Source organism: Myotis myotis, unplaced genomic scaffold (assembly GCF_014108235.1).
Source record: "Myotis myotis isolate mMyoMyo1 unplaced genomic scaffold, mMyoMyo1.p scaffold_m19_p_14, whole genome shotgun sequence".
Classification (NCBI taxonomy): domain Eukaryota; kingdom Metazoa; phylum Chordata; class Mammalia; order Chiroptera; family Vespertilionidae; genus Myotis; species Myotis myotis.
Window position 1 is genome coordinate 37,611,037 of NW_023416318.1, and position 17,180 is coordinate 37,628,216.

The window sequence follows — 17,180 nt, forward strand, 5'->3', positions numbered from 1 at the left end:
AAGTGTTCAAGACGAAAGAACATCTGTAGGAAGTGGGCACAGGTGATCCCTAGCAAGGCTTGGGGGCCTGAGGGTAGGGAATTGGGGCTGTTCATCAGTGTTTCCAGACCTCCCTCATCTGACTCACCTGGGGCATTAATTAAACTACATGGGTTACTAGGCCCCACAGAAGAAGCTCTGTTCAGTAGGTCTGGATGGGGTCTGGGAATATTTTCTTAAGGGATCCAGGCGAATCTCTCTCCAGGAATGTGGGGAAGCCCCGGAGTCTGACCTCTGAAGACCCTTTCAGTCCTAAGGCTCCCATTGGGTTAAAGTCCCAGAGTCTCCTGGTTTGCTCCATAACACTTTCAGGTACGTGAAATGAGGGTCCGAAATGAATTTTTATGCCAGTAGAGACATATCAACTAATCATATTACCTATAGCAAGAACCTTTCAAAATCGTTTCCTTCAAGAAGATATCAACTTAAGGTTACAATAAAATAACCTAATTATATTTAATTTTCTTAACGGCTAAAATGTGGTGATTTATGGACTTAGTCTGAGATGAACCGTGCCTGTGAAATCAGGAAGATGTTCTAGGGTGTCCCTGGTGCCCAAGGACATGCTGGCAGCTGTAGGTTGGGTGGCAGACTTGCCCCTGGAGGCAGAACCTGGTTGAGATGAAAATGATTCTGCCCCAGGCTCTCAGAGGGCTGAGCACTATGGCCAACCCAGTTGCCCCTTTTGAAAAGATACTGGCCTTTCTCACATTTCCCAGGATCAGAGATGGAGAGCAGGGACTTATAACCAAATTCAGTTTTAGATGAGTGTTTTTTAAAATTAGTAACAGTAATTCTACCCGTCTACCACCTACATGCCTCTTCCTGCAGGAGGAAAGGCAGGTGTGCAATCTGCTGGCCTGGGAGGAACTCGGGGCGCTGGTCTAGTCTGTAACTGTGTCCTAGGGTTTGGAAAGTGCTGGGCTGCTGGAGGAAAAGACCAACAGTAGTTAGCATATTAATGCGAAAGTCCCACTAGAAGGCTAATGGACTTTGATATTCAGCAGGGCTGAAAATCAGCATAATATTGCCCTGCTGTTGGCCAAATGGCTCAAGGCAATCCCCTAATCCCGTGGTCGGCAAACCGAGGCTAGAGAGCCACATGTGGCTCTTTGGCCCCTTGAGTGTGGCTCTTCCACAAAATACCATGTGTGGGCGCGCACATACAGTGCGATTGAAACTTTGTGGCCCATGTGCAGAAGTAGGTTATTTTGTGGAAGAGCCGGTATTTTTTGGAAGAGCCACACTCAAGGGGCCAAAGAGCCGCATGTGGCTCGCGAGCCCCGGTTTGCCGAGCTGCAGTTTGCCGACCACTGCCATAATCAGATAATCCTTTTACTGTTTACCGAACTTTACCTTTGATATGCCTGTTTGCCTTCCTAAAAAGCAAATGTGTATTCAAGCAGAGGGACCGAGTTTTCAGGGAGCTTCTCTGCTAGAGGGAAGTTATCATGGCTCCCCCATGATTTCTAAATTCATATTTCTTGTCTAGTGTTTTCATTTGTGCGTCGGCCCTTTCTTCAGATCCGGAACCCTAGCCGTGCTGGTTGCGGCTTCACACTGGGCCAGGGAATGTCCTGGCAGCAGAGCTTCCTGAACTCATCTGATCACCTGGGGATTCTGATTCTGTTGATCTGAGTGAGGGCTGAGATCTGCCTTTCAACAGCCTCCGGGATGCTACTGTGGATCATGCTTTGAGTAGCAGTGTCTTGGATGCTGTAAGAATCCAGAACATCAGCACAGGAGCTGTCGGTGACGAGAGGAAGGGAGTAGAAGAACGAGTCTAGAGCAAGGAAGAGAAAGGCCAAGAAGAAAGGGAGGGGGTGGAGCTCCTAGGGCCCTCCAGAGAGGTGGGAGGGCCTGGGATTCACTGAGGACAGCACAGGCCTGAGGAGATACTTGTGCCTTCATTCTCTGCTTGTGCAATGGGATCACCTGGGGAGTGCTGAGGAGTAGTGATGCCCCACTCAGGAATTCTGACTTAATTCATCTGAGGTTTGGTCTGGACAGTGGGATTTTTCAGAAGCTCCCCAAGTGGTCCTAGTGTGTATTGTGGTGATCATCTGCTTCTCTCGGGTCTGGAGATCTTGGGAAAATGATCCCGGTGCCTGTGCAGAGGGAGTCCAAGAGGAGCCCTTGGGTGGAAGCGGAGGAAGTCACATGCAGGCCCTGTGGTATTTGTACCTGTGGGAGAACTGCATGCTGGGGAATAGAAAAAGGATTCGACTTTTGTGCAGATTGTATCCACAGCTCACTCAGCTTTGAGATTGTCCCTGAGGAGTTGGCTCAAGGGTTCGCCTGCCTGTCTCAGCGGGGAGGGGATGGCACGGTGGGCCTTTGCTAGTGCCATTAGGCCCTGGAGAGCCCCCCCCACCCCTTCCAGGCAGAAGACAGGCAGCTGCTCTGGGGTTCTGTTAGTTCCTGTAAAGGTGAAGTAGGCCGAGGGGGTAAAAATAGCACCGAGTGTGTGGGGTGCGAAGCGGCCTGCGTTCCAGTTGGGCGCTGCCACTCTGTACCGGGAAGCTGGGCAGTCCCTTCCCTCTTGGCAGTTGGTGATTCTCAGCCTTGGCTGGAGGTGGAATTGCAGATTAAAATACTGACTTCTGGGTGTTTGCCAGATTCTGGTTGAATAGATCTGGGGTGAGGCCCAGGCCTCGGCATTTTTAAATGTGAAGTCAGGGCCCAGAGGGTCCCTCCCGGTCCTGTGGTTGTGGCCCCCACCTGCTGTGTGTCATGCCCGGGGCCTCCCACCTGCTGAGGATGCAGATTCTAGAGAATGTGACAGAATGGTCCCCCTTGCTGGTGTATTCGGTGTATTTGCTTTCTACTTCTGTTGTAACAAATGACTATAAACTCAGTGGCTCGAACAACACACTTATTAGTTCTGGAGGTCAGAACTCCAGCGTGGATGTCCTGAGGCTAACACTAAGGTGTCAGGGCTGTTTCCTTTGTGAAGGCTCTCGGAAGAATCCATTTCCTCGTCTTTCCCAGCTTCTACAGGCGCCTGCGTCTCTTGCTCATGCCCCTCCCTCCACCTTCACCGCCTGCAGCCCCATCCCTGGTCATCCTCCCAGAGCCTCCCCCTCTAACTGACAATAGCTGGGGCAGGGTCTCTGTTTTTAAGGAGTCATGGGATTGGATTGGGACACCGGATAGTCCCGGATAACCTCCCATCTCAGAGTCCTTAACTTGAATCACACCTACGAAGTCCCTTTTGCGAGGCAGGCAGCATATTCACAGGTTCCAGGGGTTTGGATGTGGACAGCTCGGGGTAGGGAGGCCAATACTCTGCCTCCCACACCAGACCTGACACCTCACTTCTTCCCTCAGGGTCTTCGGTCTGGGGCTGACAAGAAGAGACAGGAGATGCAGCCCAACTCAGGGCCACTCCCTAAAGCACAGGGCAGCTGTCATAGAAAAAAAAAAAACAACTATTTCATTTTTAAAAGAAGAAACACCAACATTTTGCTTTGTTCTACAACTGTTTTCCACTGTTGATATCCCAGGGTTGATTACAAAGTTAAAAAGAACATGTGCAATTCTGTTCCATTTGTACTGCAATTGGGGACTCGAATGAAATCTTATGGAAGGTCGAGGGGGCGTTGATCCCTGTGGATCCAGGCTGCAGCCCAGACACTAGCCGCGTGGCCTTGTTCATTCCGTCTGCGGGAGTTCGCCTAAGAGCTGCTTGCTCTGGCCGTTCTCCCATTTAGCCCTTTAGCGTTCCTGTCGGTATTAAGATCCATCACGAGCCTGTTGGCTGTGTAATTCTAAAGCAGAATGTGTGAGCAAGATGAGGGCTTGATCCCTGGCCTTCGTTCAAGCACAGTGTCTCAGTCCTCAGCCCTCAGTCTGGCGGAAAGCTTCAGAAGCTTTCTGGCAGGTGAGAAAATCTCTGCTTTGAAGTCAATTTTGCTTGACTTTTTAGGGGTCCACCCAAGGTTTCATACCTGCCCTCTCCCCAGCCGTCATGCATTTAACTGTCTGTCCTTGGGAAAGATGCTCTCCCTCTCTGAGTCTGTTTCACACGCAGCCTCTCTTACGGGAGGTGTGTGATGATTGTGGAAAGAATGCGTGCCGGTATCAACGGTGGAACTCAGTACAAGGTGAAGTCATGGGGAATAGAACCCAAGAGCCTGGTAGAGGGCGACACTGGCCTGCTGAGAGGAGACCTGAGTGGACCAATAGAAAGACAGACAGATGCAGGGAGAGGAGGAGGAGGGAGGGGATGACCATGGTCTTGGCAGTCCTGTGACATAAGTCCCCCCTTCACCTGGGCTACCAGGGCTGGTATTCTGTTTCTTGTACCCCAAAGATCTTTGTGACCCAGGGGTCAGAATGTGGGATGAACATTGCATTTTGCAAATCAGACCGTGTTTATATTTCTTGTATTTTTATTTCTTATTTGCCTTCTTTTCATAAGAACGATATCCTAAGTATTTTTAGAATTCTATTCCATTAACACATTTAGCACTGTCTTCTATTTCTGTTAATACTTAGTATGAGTTTTTTCAACTCTAAATTTAAAAGTCTAACTTTAGACATAAAAGTGTAAATCCTGACTTAGCTCTCCTAAGAAGCACCAAGGGCAGGAACCCTCCTGGGACCTCGTGGGCCAGTGGCCGCTAACTTAGTGGAGTGAGAAGCCGGAGAGGAGGGGAAATTCCGAGGCTCAGGGGCCTCCCTCCTCGACCAGCTCCTGCCCAACCTAAGCCTCCCCTTCGAGTACTGGCTCTTGAGGGGGGCCCACTTCTTTCAGAGCCTCCTTTCCTCACGATAGCACGAGGAGGTGGGGCCAGGAGCTTCCCCAGGCCCAGTGCGCTGTGATTCCCAGGGGTGTAACGAGGGCCCCAAGTGCCAGGAGAGGCACCAGTTTCCCGGTGTGCCAACTGCTGGCCTGCCTGCTTTTCCTTTTCCAGAAACACAGGCCCCATAGTGGCATCTACCTCTGTCTCCCTACCCTTTCCTGCCCCACTGCCTCCCTCTCTAGGCACCTAGACCGGTTGGTAAAGAAAGGATAGAGGGGCCCTAGCCGGTTTGGCTCAGTGGCTGGAGCATCAGCCTTCCGACTGAAGGGTCCTGGGTTCGATTCAGGTCAAGGGCATGTACCTCGGTTGCAGGCTCCTTTTCGGCCTGGGCCCTGGTCGGGGCTCATGCAGGAGGCAACCAATCGATGTGTTTCTCTCACATTGTTACAGTGGGGCCTTGACTTACAAGTTTAATTCGTTCAGAGACCGAGCTCGTTAAGGAGCTCATTAACTCAAATTACTCTATCAGCTCAATGCAAAAAATCAGCGGAAAGACAGCTGGTATCTCAAAAAACTCGTTAGTCGGGACACTTGTAAGTCAAGGCCCCACTGTATTTCTTTCTGTCTTCCCCTCTCTCTCCCACTCTCTCTAAAAAACAATGAAAAATAGCCTTGGGTGAGGATTAAAAGAAAAAGAGAAAAAACAAAAAACAAAGAAAGAAAGGATGGAGGGGACCCACCCAGGCAAGGAAGACAGGCCGCTGAAATCAAAAGCAGTTTCAGCTCGTTCTCATCACCCCCTTCGATAGTTGTGTTCCTCACGGCCCACTGGTGGGTGTGTAACGTAGGGCATGCCAGCATTTCATTACTGATGATCCACCGACAGGGAAATCCAGGCTTCAGGGAGAGGCGGCTGGTCCAGTCTGTTAGCCCCAGGTATTCATTTATGGGATGTCTTCCGAGTGCAGAGCCAGTCCCTGAATTACAGGGCGCCAGGGCTGGCAGAGCCCCCATAAATCATCTGCTCCACCCTGGACTTTGCAGATGGCAGCACTTACATGGAGAGGGTAAGTGACTTGCTTAAAGTCACAGAGCGGGACTCAGGCCAGATTTCAAGACAGCCTGTCCCCAGGTCATTGTGCTTCCCACTCCACCCTGTGGCTGTAGGAGGGTGAGGATGATGGCTTAGTTTGTATGAGCAATTGAGTGAAGGAAAACAGGCCTATTTTCCTTCTGTGCTCCAAATTAATAAGGGACTCAGGTGTGGGGGGAGGGGGGGGAAGAAGACAAATAGCGAAGGCATTTTTAGAAGGAAGAACTGGAAAGCATGGGAGATAAACTCTTAACTGCAAATGGTGTTCACAGTAGGAAAACACGGGAAAAGAATTTTGGGGTTTTCTTGAGGGGACGGAGTCTTTCTTGAATTGTTTTTCCTTCCCTGCTATACTTATTCTTTCATCCACGCTCTCTCTCATCACCATACAACATTATATTGCCATTTTTTCTTCTCCTTGACATAGTTATCACTTTATTTTCATATTATGCGATCAGTCTCAGTATACACAGCCTTTAAAGCAGCTATTTTTAATGCAAGATGACACAGCAAGCTTTAGATCCCCCCCCACCCCCCCTCCCAGTACAATGGACCATGGACACCTGGCACAAAAGCACTTCCATTTCCTCCCTGGAGAAGCTCGCTCTCCACTCTCTATCTTTGAAAAGTGACACAGGAATGAAATAGGTTGACATTTTGAAAACAAGAAAACAATGACCCAAAAAATGTATTTTCCTATTTCACGTTAAATTCCTCAAGATAGATCATTTGACGTTGAGAGTTAGCATTTGTAAGCATTGGTTGTTTGCACATATTTGACTCTAACTATAGACAAGAATCACTTATCGACTTTTTCTTCATAGAAAGAGAAGATAGTGCTAAATGTGCTCTTGGAATTTAATTCTAAATGCTTGTGTTATAGTTCTTAGGAAAAGGCATTCTTGTTTATTTCTTTTGACAACTCAAACATAAATATCTCGTGTCTTTCAGGTAGCAGCTTCAGTGACCACCTGCTCTGAGGAGTCCTCAGGAGCTGTTCACAGGGTCTGGAGAGCCCCGGGTGTTGGCAGGTGTGAGTGCTGTCCCTTTTCAGGAGGAGCAAATAAGCTGTGTTGTCGCTTCTGAGCAGGAGGCACCGAGGTCTAGGTTAGTGTCCCCTTCGAGTCTAAGCTGCAGGGGGTGTGTGTGTGTGTGTGTGTGTGTGTGATGCTGTGTCTGATGGTCCTTTGTGGAAAGGGAGATAATTATCCTGCCCTGAATGTCTCTTGATTAAAAGTCCACTTATTATTTGAGATTTTGAGATTTGTGCTTGCTTGATCTTTTCATGTTTCTATTGTTATCTGTCAATATCTGTGTATCTGGAGGGAGAACCAAGATGGCGGCATAGGTTAACGCCGGAGTTTGCTGCTTTGAACAACTACTTCAAAAGTGAAACCAAAAAACAGAAGGGACATCACCCAGAACCACAGGAACGCTGGCTGAGTGGAAGTCCTACAACTAGGAGGAAAGAGAAACGCACACGGACACTCAGAGGAGGCGCAGTGCTGAAGTCAAATTCTGAGGTGCGGAGTGCGCGGAGCGGGCTGGCGGCGGAGGGCGCGGTTGGCGTTTTCAATCGGGAGGGAGTCGCAGTCTCTGAGCTCCAGATCCGGGCGAGTCTTTAGGGACCCAGACTCAAACAGGAGAAGCGGGACTGTCTGGCTTCGGTCAGAGCGAGTGCAGCTTTCTCTCTGAACTTTGCAGTGGGTGCTGGGACTCAGAGAGGCAGAGCCCCTGGGGACAGGACTGAGAGCCGCCATAACTGCTCTCTCTGGCCCACCCTGTTGATCCTGTTCGACCCGCCCGCCCAAGCCCTGCACAGAGGCTTTTGCCGGATAGCCTCAGGCAAAGGCTAGATTAGCACCTCCCTAGAGGACAGAAGTTCTCTCACTGCTGACACAGCTGATTCTCATAGCCACTTGGCCTGGAGGTCAAACCCTCCCTGGAATTAGCTACAACAATCAAGATTTAACTATAAGACTTCGAACAAAGACCACTAGGGGGTGCACCAAGGAAGCATAACAAAATGCGGAGACAAAGAAACAGGACAAAATTGTCAATGGAAGATATAGAGTTCAGAACCACACTTTTAAGGTCTCTCAAGAACTGTTTAGAAGCCGCCGATAAATGTAGTGAGATCCTCAAGAAATCTAATGAGACCCTCGATGTTATGATAAAGAACCAACTAGAAATTAAGCATACACGGACTGAAATAACGAATATTATACAGACTCCCGACAGCAGACCAGAGGAGCGCAAGAATCAAGTCAATGATTTGAAATGCGAGGAAGCAAAAAACACCCAACCGGAAAAGCAAAATGAAAAAAGAATCCAAAAATGCGAGGATAGTGTAAGGAGCCTCTGGGACAGCTTCAAGCGCACCAACATCAGAATTATAGGGGTGCCAGAAGATGAGAGAGAGCAAGATATTGAAAACCTATTTGAAGAAATAATGACAGAAAACTTCCCCCACCTGGTGAAAGAAATGGACTTACAGGTCCAAGAAGCGCGGAGAACCCCAAACAAAAGGAATCCAAAGAGGACCACACCAAGACACATCATAATTAAAATGCCAAGAGCAAAAGATAAAGAGAGACTCTTAAAAACAGCAAGAGAAAGAAACTCAGTTACCTACAAGGGAATACCCATACGACTGTCAGCTGATTTCTCAACAGAAACTTTGCAGGCCAGAAGGGAGTGGCAAGAAATATTCAAAGTGATGAATACCAAGAACCTACAACCAAGATTACTTTATCCAGCAAAGCTATCATTCCGAATTGAAGGTCAGATAAAGAGCTTCACAGATAAGGAAAAGCTAAAGGAGTTCATCACCACCAAACCAGGATTATATGAAATGCTGAAAGGTATCCTTTAAGAAGAGGAAGAGGAAGTAAAAGATAAAGATACAAATTATGAACAACAAATATGCATCTATCAACAAGTGAATCTAAGAATCAAGTGAATAAATAATCTGATGAACAGAATGAACTGGTGATTATAATAGAATCAGGGACATAGAAAGGGAATGGACTGACTATTCCTGGGGGGGAAAAGGGGTGTGGGAGATGCGGGAAGAGACTGGACAAAAATCGTGCACCTATGGATGAGGACAGTGGGTGGGGAGTGAGGGCGGAGGGTGGGGCGGGAACTGGGAGGAGGGGAGTTATGGGGGGGAAAAAAAAGAGGAACAAATGTAATAATCTGAACAATAAAGATTTAATTAAAAAAAAAAAAAGAAAACGACAGGAAATGTCGTAAGAATCTATTAAATTTTATTTCAAGTACTTAAAAAAAAAAAAAATCTGTGTATCTGTTTTAGGGAGAAACCTATTCCTATCTGAAATAAAATTGATTATTATCCCAAATAAGAGAAGAGGTTGAGATCAGAAGTGGATATGAATGTTCAATTTCTCCCCTAAAATAATAAAACGGATTGGGGATAGTCACCTGGGTGCTCAGCTGAGTGATGGGGCCACTCCCCTTCCCGCCCAGTCTCACATTGCCTGGCCAGCTCTTCAGGACCAGTGCAAAGGCCTCGGGGTGTTTGGAGAAAGAGTTCGGGCTAAAGCACCATGTTGTCTAGGCGTCTTCCTTATATGTGGGAGCACAGGGTGCAGCCCCTCAAACAAATGCTCGAATAGTCAAGGTGGAAAGGAGTCCACCGTGATCTACAGATGAGGAAACTGATGCCGGGAGGTGGAGGCCTTGCTCAAGGTCACACAGCTCAGCTAAGACTTGAGCCCAGAGGTCCTAACTCCCAAATCAGTATTTTCCCCACCAATCACAAGTACAAATGCCATTCACTTACAAGTGTTCAATAATCTGTTCCTTCTGGAATCTCAGATTCCTTAGATGGCATCTGGTTCGCTTCAGTCCCTTTTCATTTACATGAGTATTAGGGCAGAGAATGAGTTTGTGCGCATGGATGTGTTGGTATTATTTGTGGCACAAAATTAAGCCAATGTGACTTCTCTTGGTTTCTGAATTAGAATAGCACTTACCCATACTGAACAACCCCCACCAGGGGGCCTGCCGGGCCAATGTCAAGAGCCTGGGCAACGTCAGCCAGGAACTGCTTCTGGATTCGGAAGCGACGACTGCCAATGCTCGAGCTCCCGTCAATTAAGAACGCCAGGTCAACTTTGCAGCCTGAGGAGTGGAAGAGGGCCCTGTTATTCTGATGATCTCTCATTGCACTTACCTGTGCATGCATGCGCTCTCCCCCCTCTTTCTCCACCAGAGCTCCCCGAGATTCAATGAAAAGGTAAAAAGAAGTAGCAAGATGCAGGGTCTATCCATTTATTTACATCCGATACAGACTTTCACTGGGCACCAAGGTCCTGGATGTGTGGGCTAGTACTATTACCACAGCTGTTTTAGCATCTCGGTATCAGCCATAGTTATAGACTTCAGAGCAGGGACCTCCAGTCAAGCCTAGGAAGGCCCTCAGAACGTGTCCTAGGCTCAGACCATAGAAGCGCAGAGCCCGGACATGGGAATTCACTGAGACTGACACTTGGGAGTCTGTAGTCTTTTACTCTCCATCTAACCTGTTAGAATTATATGTTGGGTCTTTATAAAGGTGCGAAAGAACCTGCAAAGCCAATGCTGAGCGGCAGGAATTACAGGATGAGAAATTGATAGCAATCTTCCCCTTCACTCCTCTGGGTGAGGCAACCATAGCATCACCCACATGTATCTACAGATGCCAGCGCTTGTTTGTAGCCATCTTAGATTTTCTCCTTTCTTTTAGCTGTGATAATGAGCAGGACAGTTACATCTAGTATCTCTGGACCTCTGTGCATATATGAAGGTTATGATGGGGGAGGGGAGGACAGTGGGCCTGCAAGCTACTTCATCCTTTCAAATGCTAACCAGAAATTGTGGACTGCCACATACACGGATAAAAGTTAGTGTCTTCTTCGCTCTTGGCTGAAGTGATATCCTCTCAGTATGGTAAAACTGATTATTCCATGCTGATCAGAGTTTCTTGTGGGAGGTAGACAGCCCTTTGATTAATAAAAAATGAGGAATGAATTATTTAATGACTGCAATTTAGGAGACAACGTATTTCAAAACCGAGTTTGATGGGGAGTAAAAGAGAGGCAGTAAAGATAGGAGTTTCCGGGCTGGAGTATTGTGGGTGGGTGGTGCCGCTGCCCAGACAAGCCTGGGTCTCTCTGAGCTGCTGCGTGGTTACCATGAGGCCGCCGGCTGCTCTTCCCTGCACGGCATGGGCAGTGCTTCCCTGTGACCAGAGGAGGAGAAGCTCTGTAGGCAGCGAGGGGTTTTTATGTGGTTTTGTTGTTGTTCTTTTTGTTTTTCATGAAAGCAAGAAATGGGCATGAGTTGACACAGTTTTAAGCAGAATTGGTGAGAAATATTTAATAAAGAGAGATCACAGAATTGTCCGATGAAGGGGAGAAGCTACATGTGAGAATGTGCTTTATTGCCGTGGGGTGGGGTGGTTCGTGGCAATCTGAGCCAGAGAAGCAGGCTTTGACAGGGACCTCTGTGGGCCTGGCTGGCTCCGCTCCAGCTGCAGTCGGTGCCTCAGCTCATTAGTGGATCTTGCAAACTTTTACTTCCTTTTTGCCTGGACAGTGCCTGCTGACTCTTCCTGTTCAGCTGGCCTGCCCTGTCCTTGCTGCCCCCAAACTGCCTATGCCTCAGCATGACCCTTGACATGAGGATTGGAAGAAGCAAATAAGTCAGGAAGTGGAGATGAAAGATGCCACTAAAGCAGTGGTTCTCAACCTCTTGGCCCTTTAAATACAGTTCCTCATGTTGTGACCCAACCATAATATTTTCGTTGCTACTTCATAACTGTAATGTTGCCACTGTTATGAATCGTAATGTAAATATCTGATATGCAGGATGGTCTTAGGCGGCCCCTGTGAAAGGGTTGTTCGACCCTCAAAGGGGTCGCGATCCACAGGTTGAGAACCGCTGCACTAAAGCCTGGGATAAAGCAAAAGAGAAGAGGAACTGCTCTATGGCTTGTCGGCTCCTTTCCTAGGCCTGGGCTTGCAATGTGAATTGTTGCCAGCAGGTGGCACTGGTGGTCTTCAGGGCTTGCTGCCCCCTGGCACCTATGGTTTGCTGGAAATGCGACTCCCAGGCTCCACCCAGACCTATAGCCCATCTTGTTAGACCTGCCTCTTCACAAGGTCTCCAGGTGATTTGTGGGAACAGTCAAGTTTGAGAAGTAACTCCTGAAGAGCGTTCGCCTTCCAGGTGTCAGCTGAGCAGTTCAATGCACCTTTTAAAATGAATACTGTTTTCTGTTGTGTGTGTGTGTGTGTTTTTTTTTGTTTGTTTTTGTTTTTTTTTTAGTAACTATTAATTAGAGTAAGAGCCAAAGGAGATTTTGTTTTAAAATGTATAAAGTAGAATCCATGGTTTTTGTAGCCTCTGATTTGGTTCTGCAAAGACCATTCCCCCCCCCCCCCCCCTTATTTCTTACATTGAACTGTGTTCAGGATGGGCATGTTCATTTTGCAGCTAGGTTTTGAGGAAGTGAGGTGGTTTTCTTCTTGGGTAGTTCTCTTTGCTCACTAGCCTGATGGCTGATATTGGGGTCACCTTTGCTCCCCCTTTCCCAGAATGATCTAATGACAATGGTTCCGTCTCAAGGCATGTGTTCACTGAGACCTAGTGGCTTTCTCATATTGAGATGAGATCAATACTGAAGGATGGAAGTGGGTTATGAAATGTTTAGCATGAATGATTTGTTATGGTAGAGAATGGAGGACTAGAAAGAAAAGGTAAGGTATGTTGTCTACAGGAATCAGTCTATCCATGTTCTTAATTGTTTTGGTTTTCTCCAACAAGGTACAGTTTTATTGATTAACTAGAGGCCCATTGCACAAAAATTTGTGCACTGGGGGGTGGGGTGGGGTGGGGAGTTCCTCAGCCTGGCCTGTGCCCTCCCGCAGTCTGGGACCCCTCAGGGGATGACCACCTGCTGGCTTAGGCCCACTCCCCGGGGGATTGGGCCTAAGCTGGCAATCAGACATCCCTCTGGCAGCCCGGGAGCCCTCGGGGATGTCCACTTTCCAGCGGGGAGCAGGCCTAAGCTGCAGTCTCACATCCTTAGTGCTGCTGAGGAGGCAGGTGAGGCTCCCACCACCATCGCTGTACTGGCAGCCATCAGCCTGGCTTGTGGCTGAGCAGAGCTCCCCCTGTGGGAGCACACTGACCACCAGGGGGCAGCTCCGGCATTGAGCATCTGCCCCTTGGTGGTCAGTGTGTGTCATAATCTTCAGTCATTCCCAGTCTTTCTGCTGTTAGGGTCAGTTGCATATTACCCTTTTATTATATAGGATAGAGGCCTGGTGCATGGGTGGGGGCCGGCTGGTTTGCCCTTCAGTGTGGGGGTCCCCACTGGGGTGCCACTGGGGTGCTTGGCCAGCCTGGGTGAGGGGCTGATGGCTGTTTGCAGCTGGTCACACCCCCTTCACGGTGGGGGTCCCCACTGAGGTGCCTGGCCAGCCTGCATGAGGTACTGATAGCTGTTTGCAGGCTGGTCAAGCCCCCTCACCCCCAGTGGGGACCCTCACCCCATGGAGGTTTGGCCAGCCTGGGTCAGGGGCTGGTGGCTGTTTTCAGGCTGGTCAAGCCCACCCCATGGACGTTTGGCCAGCCTAGGTGAGGGGCTGATGGCTGTTTTCAGGCTGGCCACACCCCCTTTAGGGTAAGGGTCCCCACTGGGTGCCTGGCCAGTCTGGGTGAGGGGCTGAGGCCCGTTTTCAGGTTGGTCAAGCCTCCCCGGCGACAGAAGCTCCCAGCCTCTCCTTTTTTTCTTTTTCTTTTTTTTCTGGGATTTATTTACCTTCTATAATTGAAACTTTGTAACCTGGTGTGGAGCTCAGAGCTGCCAGGGCTTGGCTTCCTCCATCGCCAGGGGCAACCCAAGGCTCCAGTCCGTGGCCACAGCCGGCTGAAAGCAGGTATCTGGGGTTTATTTACCCTCTATAATTGAAACTTTGTTGCTTCCTCCATCACTGGAGCAAGCAAGCCTCCTGCTTGCTGCAGCTCCATGGCTTCCGGCCGCCATCTTGGTTGGTGGTTAATTTGCATATCTCGCTGATTAGCCAATGGGAGGCGTAGCGAAGGTATGGTCAATTACCATGTTTGTCTATTAGGTAAGATGCTGTGTGTTGGCCATCAGGCCAGTGTTTCTTAACCCTGGGTGAGTCTCAGCCGTGTAGGCAGCTTCAGCCCGGGAGGCACTGTGGGCTGTGCCTGCTTCTCAGAAATTCTTGTGCAGAGTCACCACTTGCTTCGGGAGCCTGGCGTTCTGCATTTCTAACAAGCAATGTCGACACTTCTGGTCCCCAGACCACACTTGGAATAGCAAGATCTAGACTCAGATTCAGTAGGTATGAGGCAGGAATTGGTCATCTTTAATTTTTAAAAGTGTCCTCAGATGATTCTCATACACAGTGGGATCGAGCCTCACAGCCCAGTGGTGGCTGATTCATAGTAAGCTTCTGGGGGAATTTGCGGATGCTCTCCTTGGCTTGCACACCCAACTCCCTCCTGGCTTTCCTCTTTTTCTCTGGTCCCTCCTTTCTGGTATCCTCAGGTGGCTTCTCCTCCACCTATTTAGTGTTAAAGTTCTTCAGGTATAAGTCCTAGGTCATATTGCCTGTTTCATAGGCTTGGTTTTGAGCCATAGCTCATCACCTTCCAACTCTAAGTTTCTGGCTGGGCTGTTCCGTCTGAACATTGTGTCAGGGTAGTCTGGGTAGTCAACTCCCAGTGTTTTGCAGAAGATAAACAGACTTAAACAACCTCCCTGCCCCAACCTGCCCTGTTGGGGTCCTCAGGGCAGCACCATCCCTAGTTGCTCTAATCATCTTTAATTGCTCCTTCTCTTGCACCTCCTCCTCCAACGCTGTAGATGCTCCCTTCTTGATATCTACTGAATCTGCTATTTCTCTGCAACTCTGAGCTCTGTCTACTTTCATCTCCACTGGACCACTGGACCGCTGTCCTTTGGCCAGCCTCCTCTCTTCATATGCTCTTGTCTCCCCTCCTACCCTGTTGCCATAGTGATGTTTCAAGCAGCTGATCCTCTCCCCCTCATGCACACAGCAAGTTTAAATCCTTCAAGCCTTCCCTTTCCCCTTAGAACAAAGTGACAGAAGAGAGGAGGTAAGCAGATCCATGGTAGGAAAGAGGCGGGTTTGGGTGGGAGTGAGTGGGAAGAGAGGAGCGAGCAGATCAGATGTCAGAGCCACTCTGGGTTTCTAGCTGTTAATTAACTTACTTGGATCTCCCTGGGATGCAGGGTCCAGAGGCTGTGTGCTTGTTTCTTCATTTGGGACAAATCCTGGAAAAAGCAGTAAACTTTTGGTGACTTGGAAGGGCAGGAAGCATCTGGCCTTACCCTGGGCGATGGGGACATAATGGGTATTCGCACCCACCTCAGGGGGCTTGGCTTATCGCTGGCTGTGCTCTTCTCCTCACCACCCCCATCATAAGGGATAAGAAGAAATTAGTATTGACGGACTGTCCACTAAAGACACAGTTGGTGCTCACAGGGATTGGAAGTCGGACTTGAGTTCTGTCTCCTGCTGTTAACTGACTCATTTGAGCCTTAGTTTCCTTATCTGAAAGCATGAGGTGCTTTGCCACTGTAGTTCATCCCTCTGCAGAACTATGAAAACCTCCAGGGGTGGGCCCGTGCCTCGCTCGTGATAAACCCGCACGGTGCCCACCACCTGCAGGTCCTCAGCTGACATTTGGTGATTGAGTCAGTGAACAAAGATGGCTGAGACACAAGGAGGACCATCCTGCGGGGTGGGGGTGGAGTCTAGAGGGGTGGAGAAGGTACAAGTAACTCAAACAAGTAAGAGGATCTAAAATGTGGCCCCTCTAAGTAAAGGTGCAAAACAGCTTTGTGCTTTGAGAGGCTGTATGACCGGAATTTCAATCGCAGGTTGTTTTTTTTAGAAGCCATTTACATGGGAGCCAACATCACAAATATATCATTTAAGGAGTTAAAGACAGTACATAAGCACTCTTTTTAGGCTTGGTAAGGCCAGTGACCTCACAGGCAGAGGGAAACTTGCACCGGAAGTGGGTCTCCCTGTTTTGAGGATGCTCAGAATAGCCCCCAGCCTCCCAGTCCGGCAGTGGGGGAAGGGGCTGGGGGCTCTGCCCACTCCTGGCGGCAGTGAGCTTGCTCCTGGCTTGTTCGTTTTTCCAACTTGCAAAGCACATGATTTCATCTTCCCATTAAAGGTCAGCTTACTCATCTCACTGCCTCACGTCATTTAAAGAGTTCACTTTGGGCATCTGCGGGCCTTTCTCAGCCAGGAGCCTCTCAGGGAAACTGCCCAGGCTCCGCATTGGAGGGAGAGAAGAAATGGGAGTCCCCAGGCTAAGTCCTCTCCTGCACTCTGTCCGTCCTGCTCTTGCACCGAGAGCCAGAGGCCGGTTTATTGCTACAGCTTCAAACACTTAAGGCAGCGAACAGTGAGCACTGTTCCTTCAGGTGAAGGGAAAGCCTCAGTACCATTTGCAAAGCAGGAAGGGGAAACAGAAGGAAGTCAAGCGCGTCCAGATGGAGAGAGGGTCTAAGCCAGCGGTTCTCAACCTGTGGGTTGCGACCCTTTGGGGTGGGGTCGAACGACCCTGTCACAGGGGTCGCCTAAGACCATCGGAAAACACATATAATTACATATTGTTTTTGTGATTAATCACTATGCTTTAATTATTCAACTTGTAACAATGAAAATACATCCTGCATATCAGATATTTACATTATAATTCATAACAGTAGCAAAATTACAGTTATGAAGTAGCAACGAAAATAATTTTAAGGTTGGGGGTCACCACAACATGAGGAACTGTATTAAAGGGTCGTGGCATTAGGAAGGTTGAGAACCACTGGTCCAAACCCATTTTGGGAGCAGGGACCGCACTCCCTTCTGGTTCTGTGTCTTCACAGTTTGCTTTTCTGCTTTGCTATAATGTCCCCCCTTAGCCCAGGCTCTTGTGGAGTTGCCAGGTGCCCTGTGCGTGGTCATCAGACCCTGATGTGGGAGGTGAAAGCGCTGAGGCTGTTCTCTATGGGCCTGGCCTCTGGGCCCGGCTGGGTTATTGGACTCCCTGGTTCTGAATCCTATGTATCTCCATCTGGTCTTGGTGAGGAGGTTGGGCTGCATAATTACCTGCATCTAAAAGGACCGATCCAGGTTTCCACAAGTCCGTGTCCCCTGATTTTCAGAGTAAAAAGAGACAAACTTGTTATGTAGGTGAACCAGCAGTCTCTCTCAAGTGACCCC

At 48.9% G+C, this 17,180-nt stretch overlaps 1 protein-coding gene across 3 annotated transcripts in view; it reads right to left on the reverse strand.

Annotated features, from left to right (window-relative positions):
* The window catches only part of VIT (vitrin), a 96,072-nt gene that overhangs the window by 12,747 nt on the left and 66,145 nt on the right, over nt 1-17,180 (reverse strand). For 2 of the 3 annotated variants that reach the window (XM_036334865.1, XM_036334863.1), the window contains 3 exons: nt 17,067-17,111; nt 15,158-15,220; nt 9,882-10,029 (listed from right to left, as the gene is read on the reverse strand). In XM_036334865.1, the coding sequence (XP_036190758.1) occupies nt 9,882-10,029; nt 15,158-15,220; nt 17,067-17,111 (256 nt within the window). The remainder of the gene's footprint in view (nt 1-9,881; nt 10,030-15,157; nt 15,221-17,066; nt 17,112-17,180) is intronic. The other variant, XM_036334864.1, reaches the window with a different exon arrangement.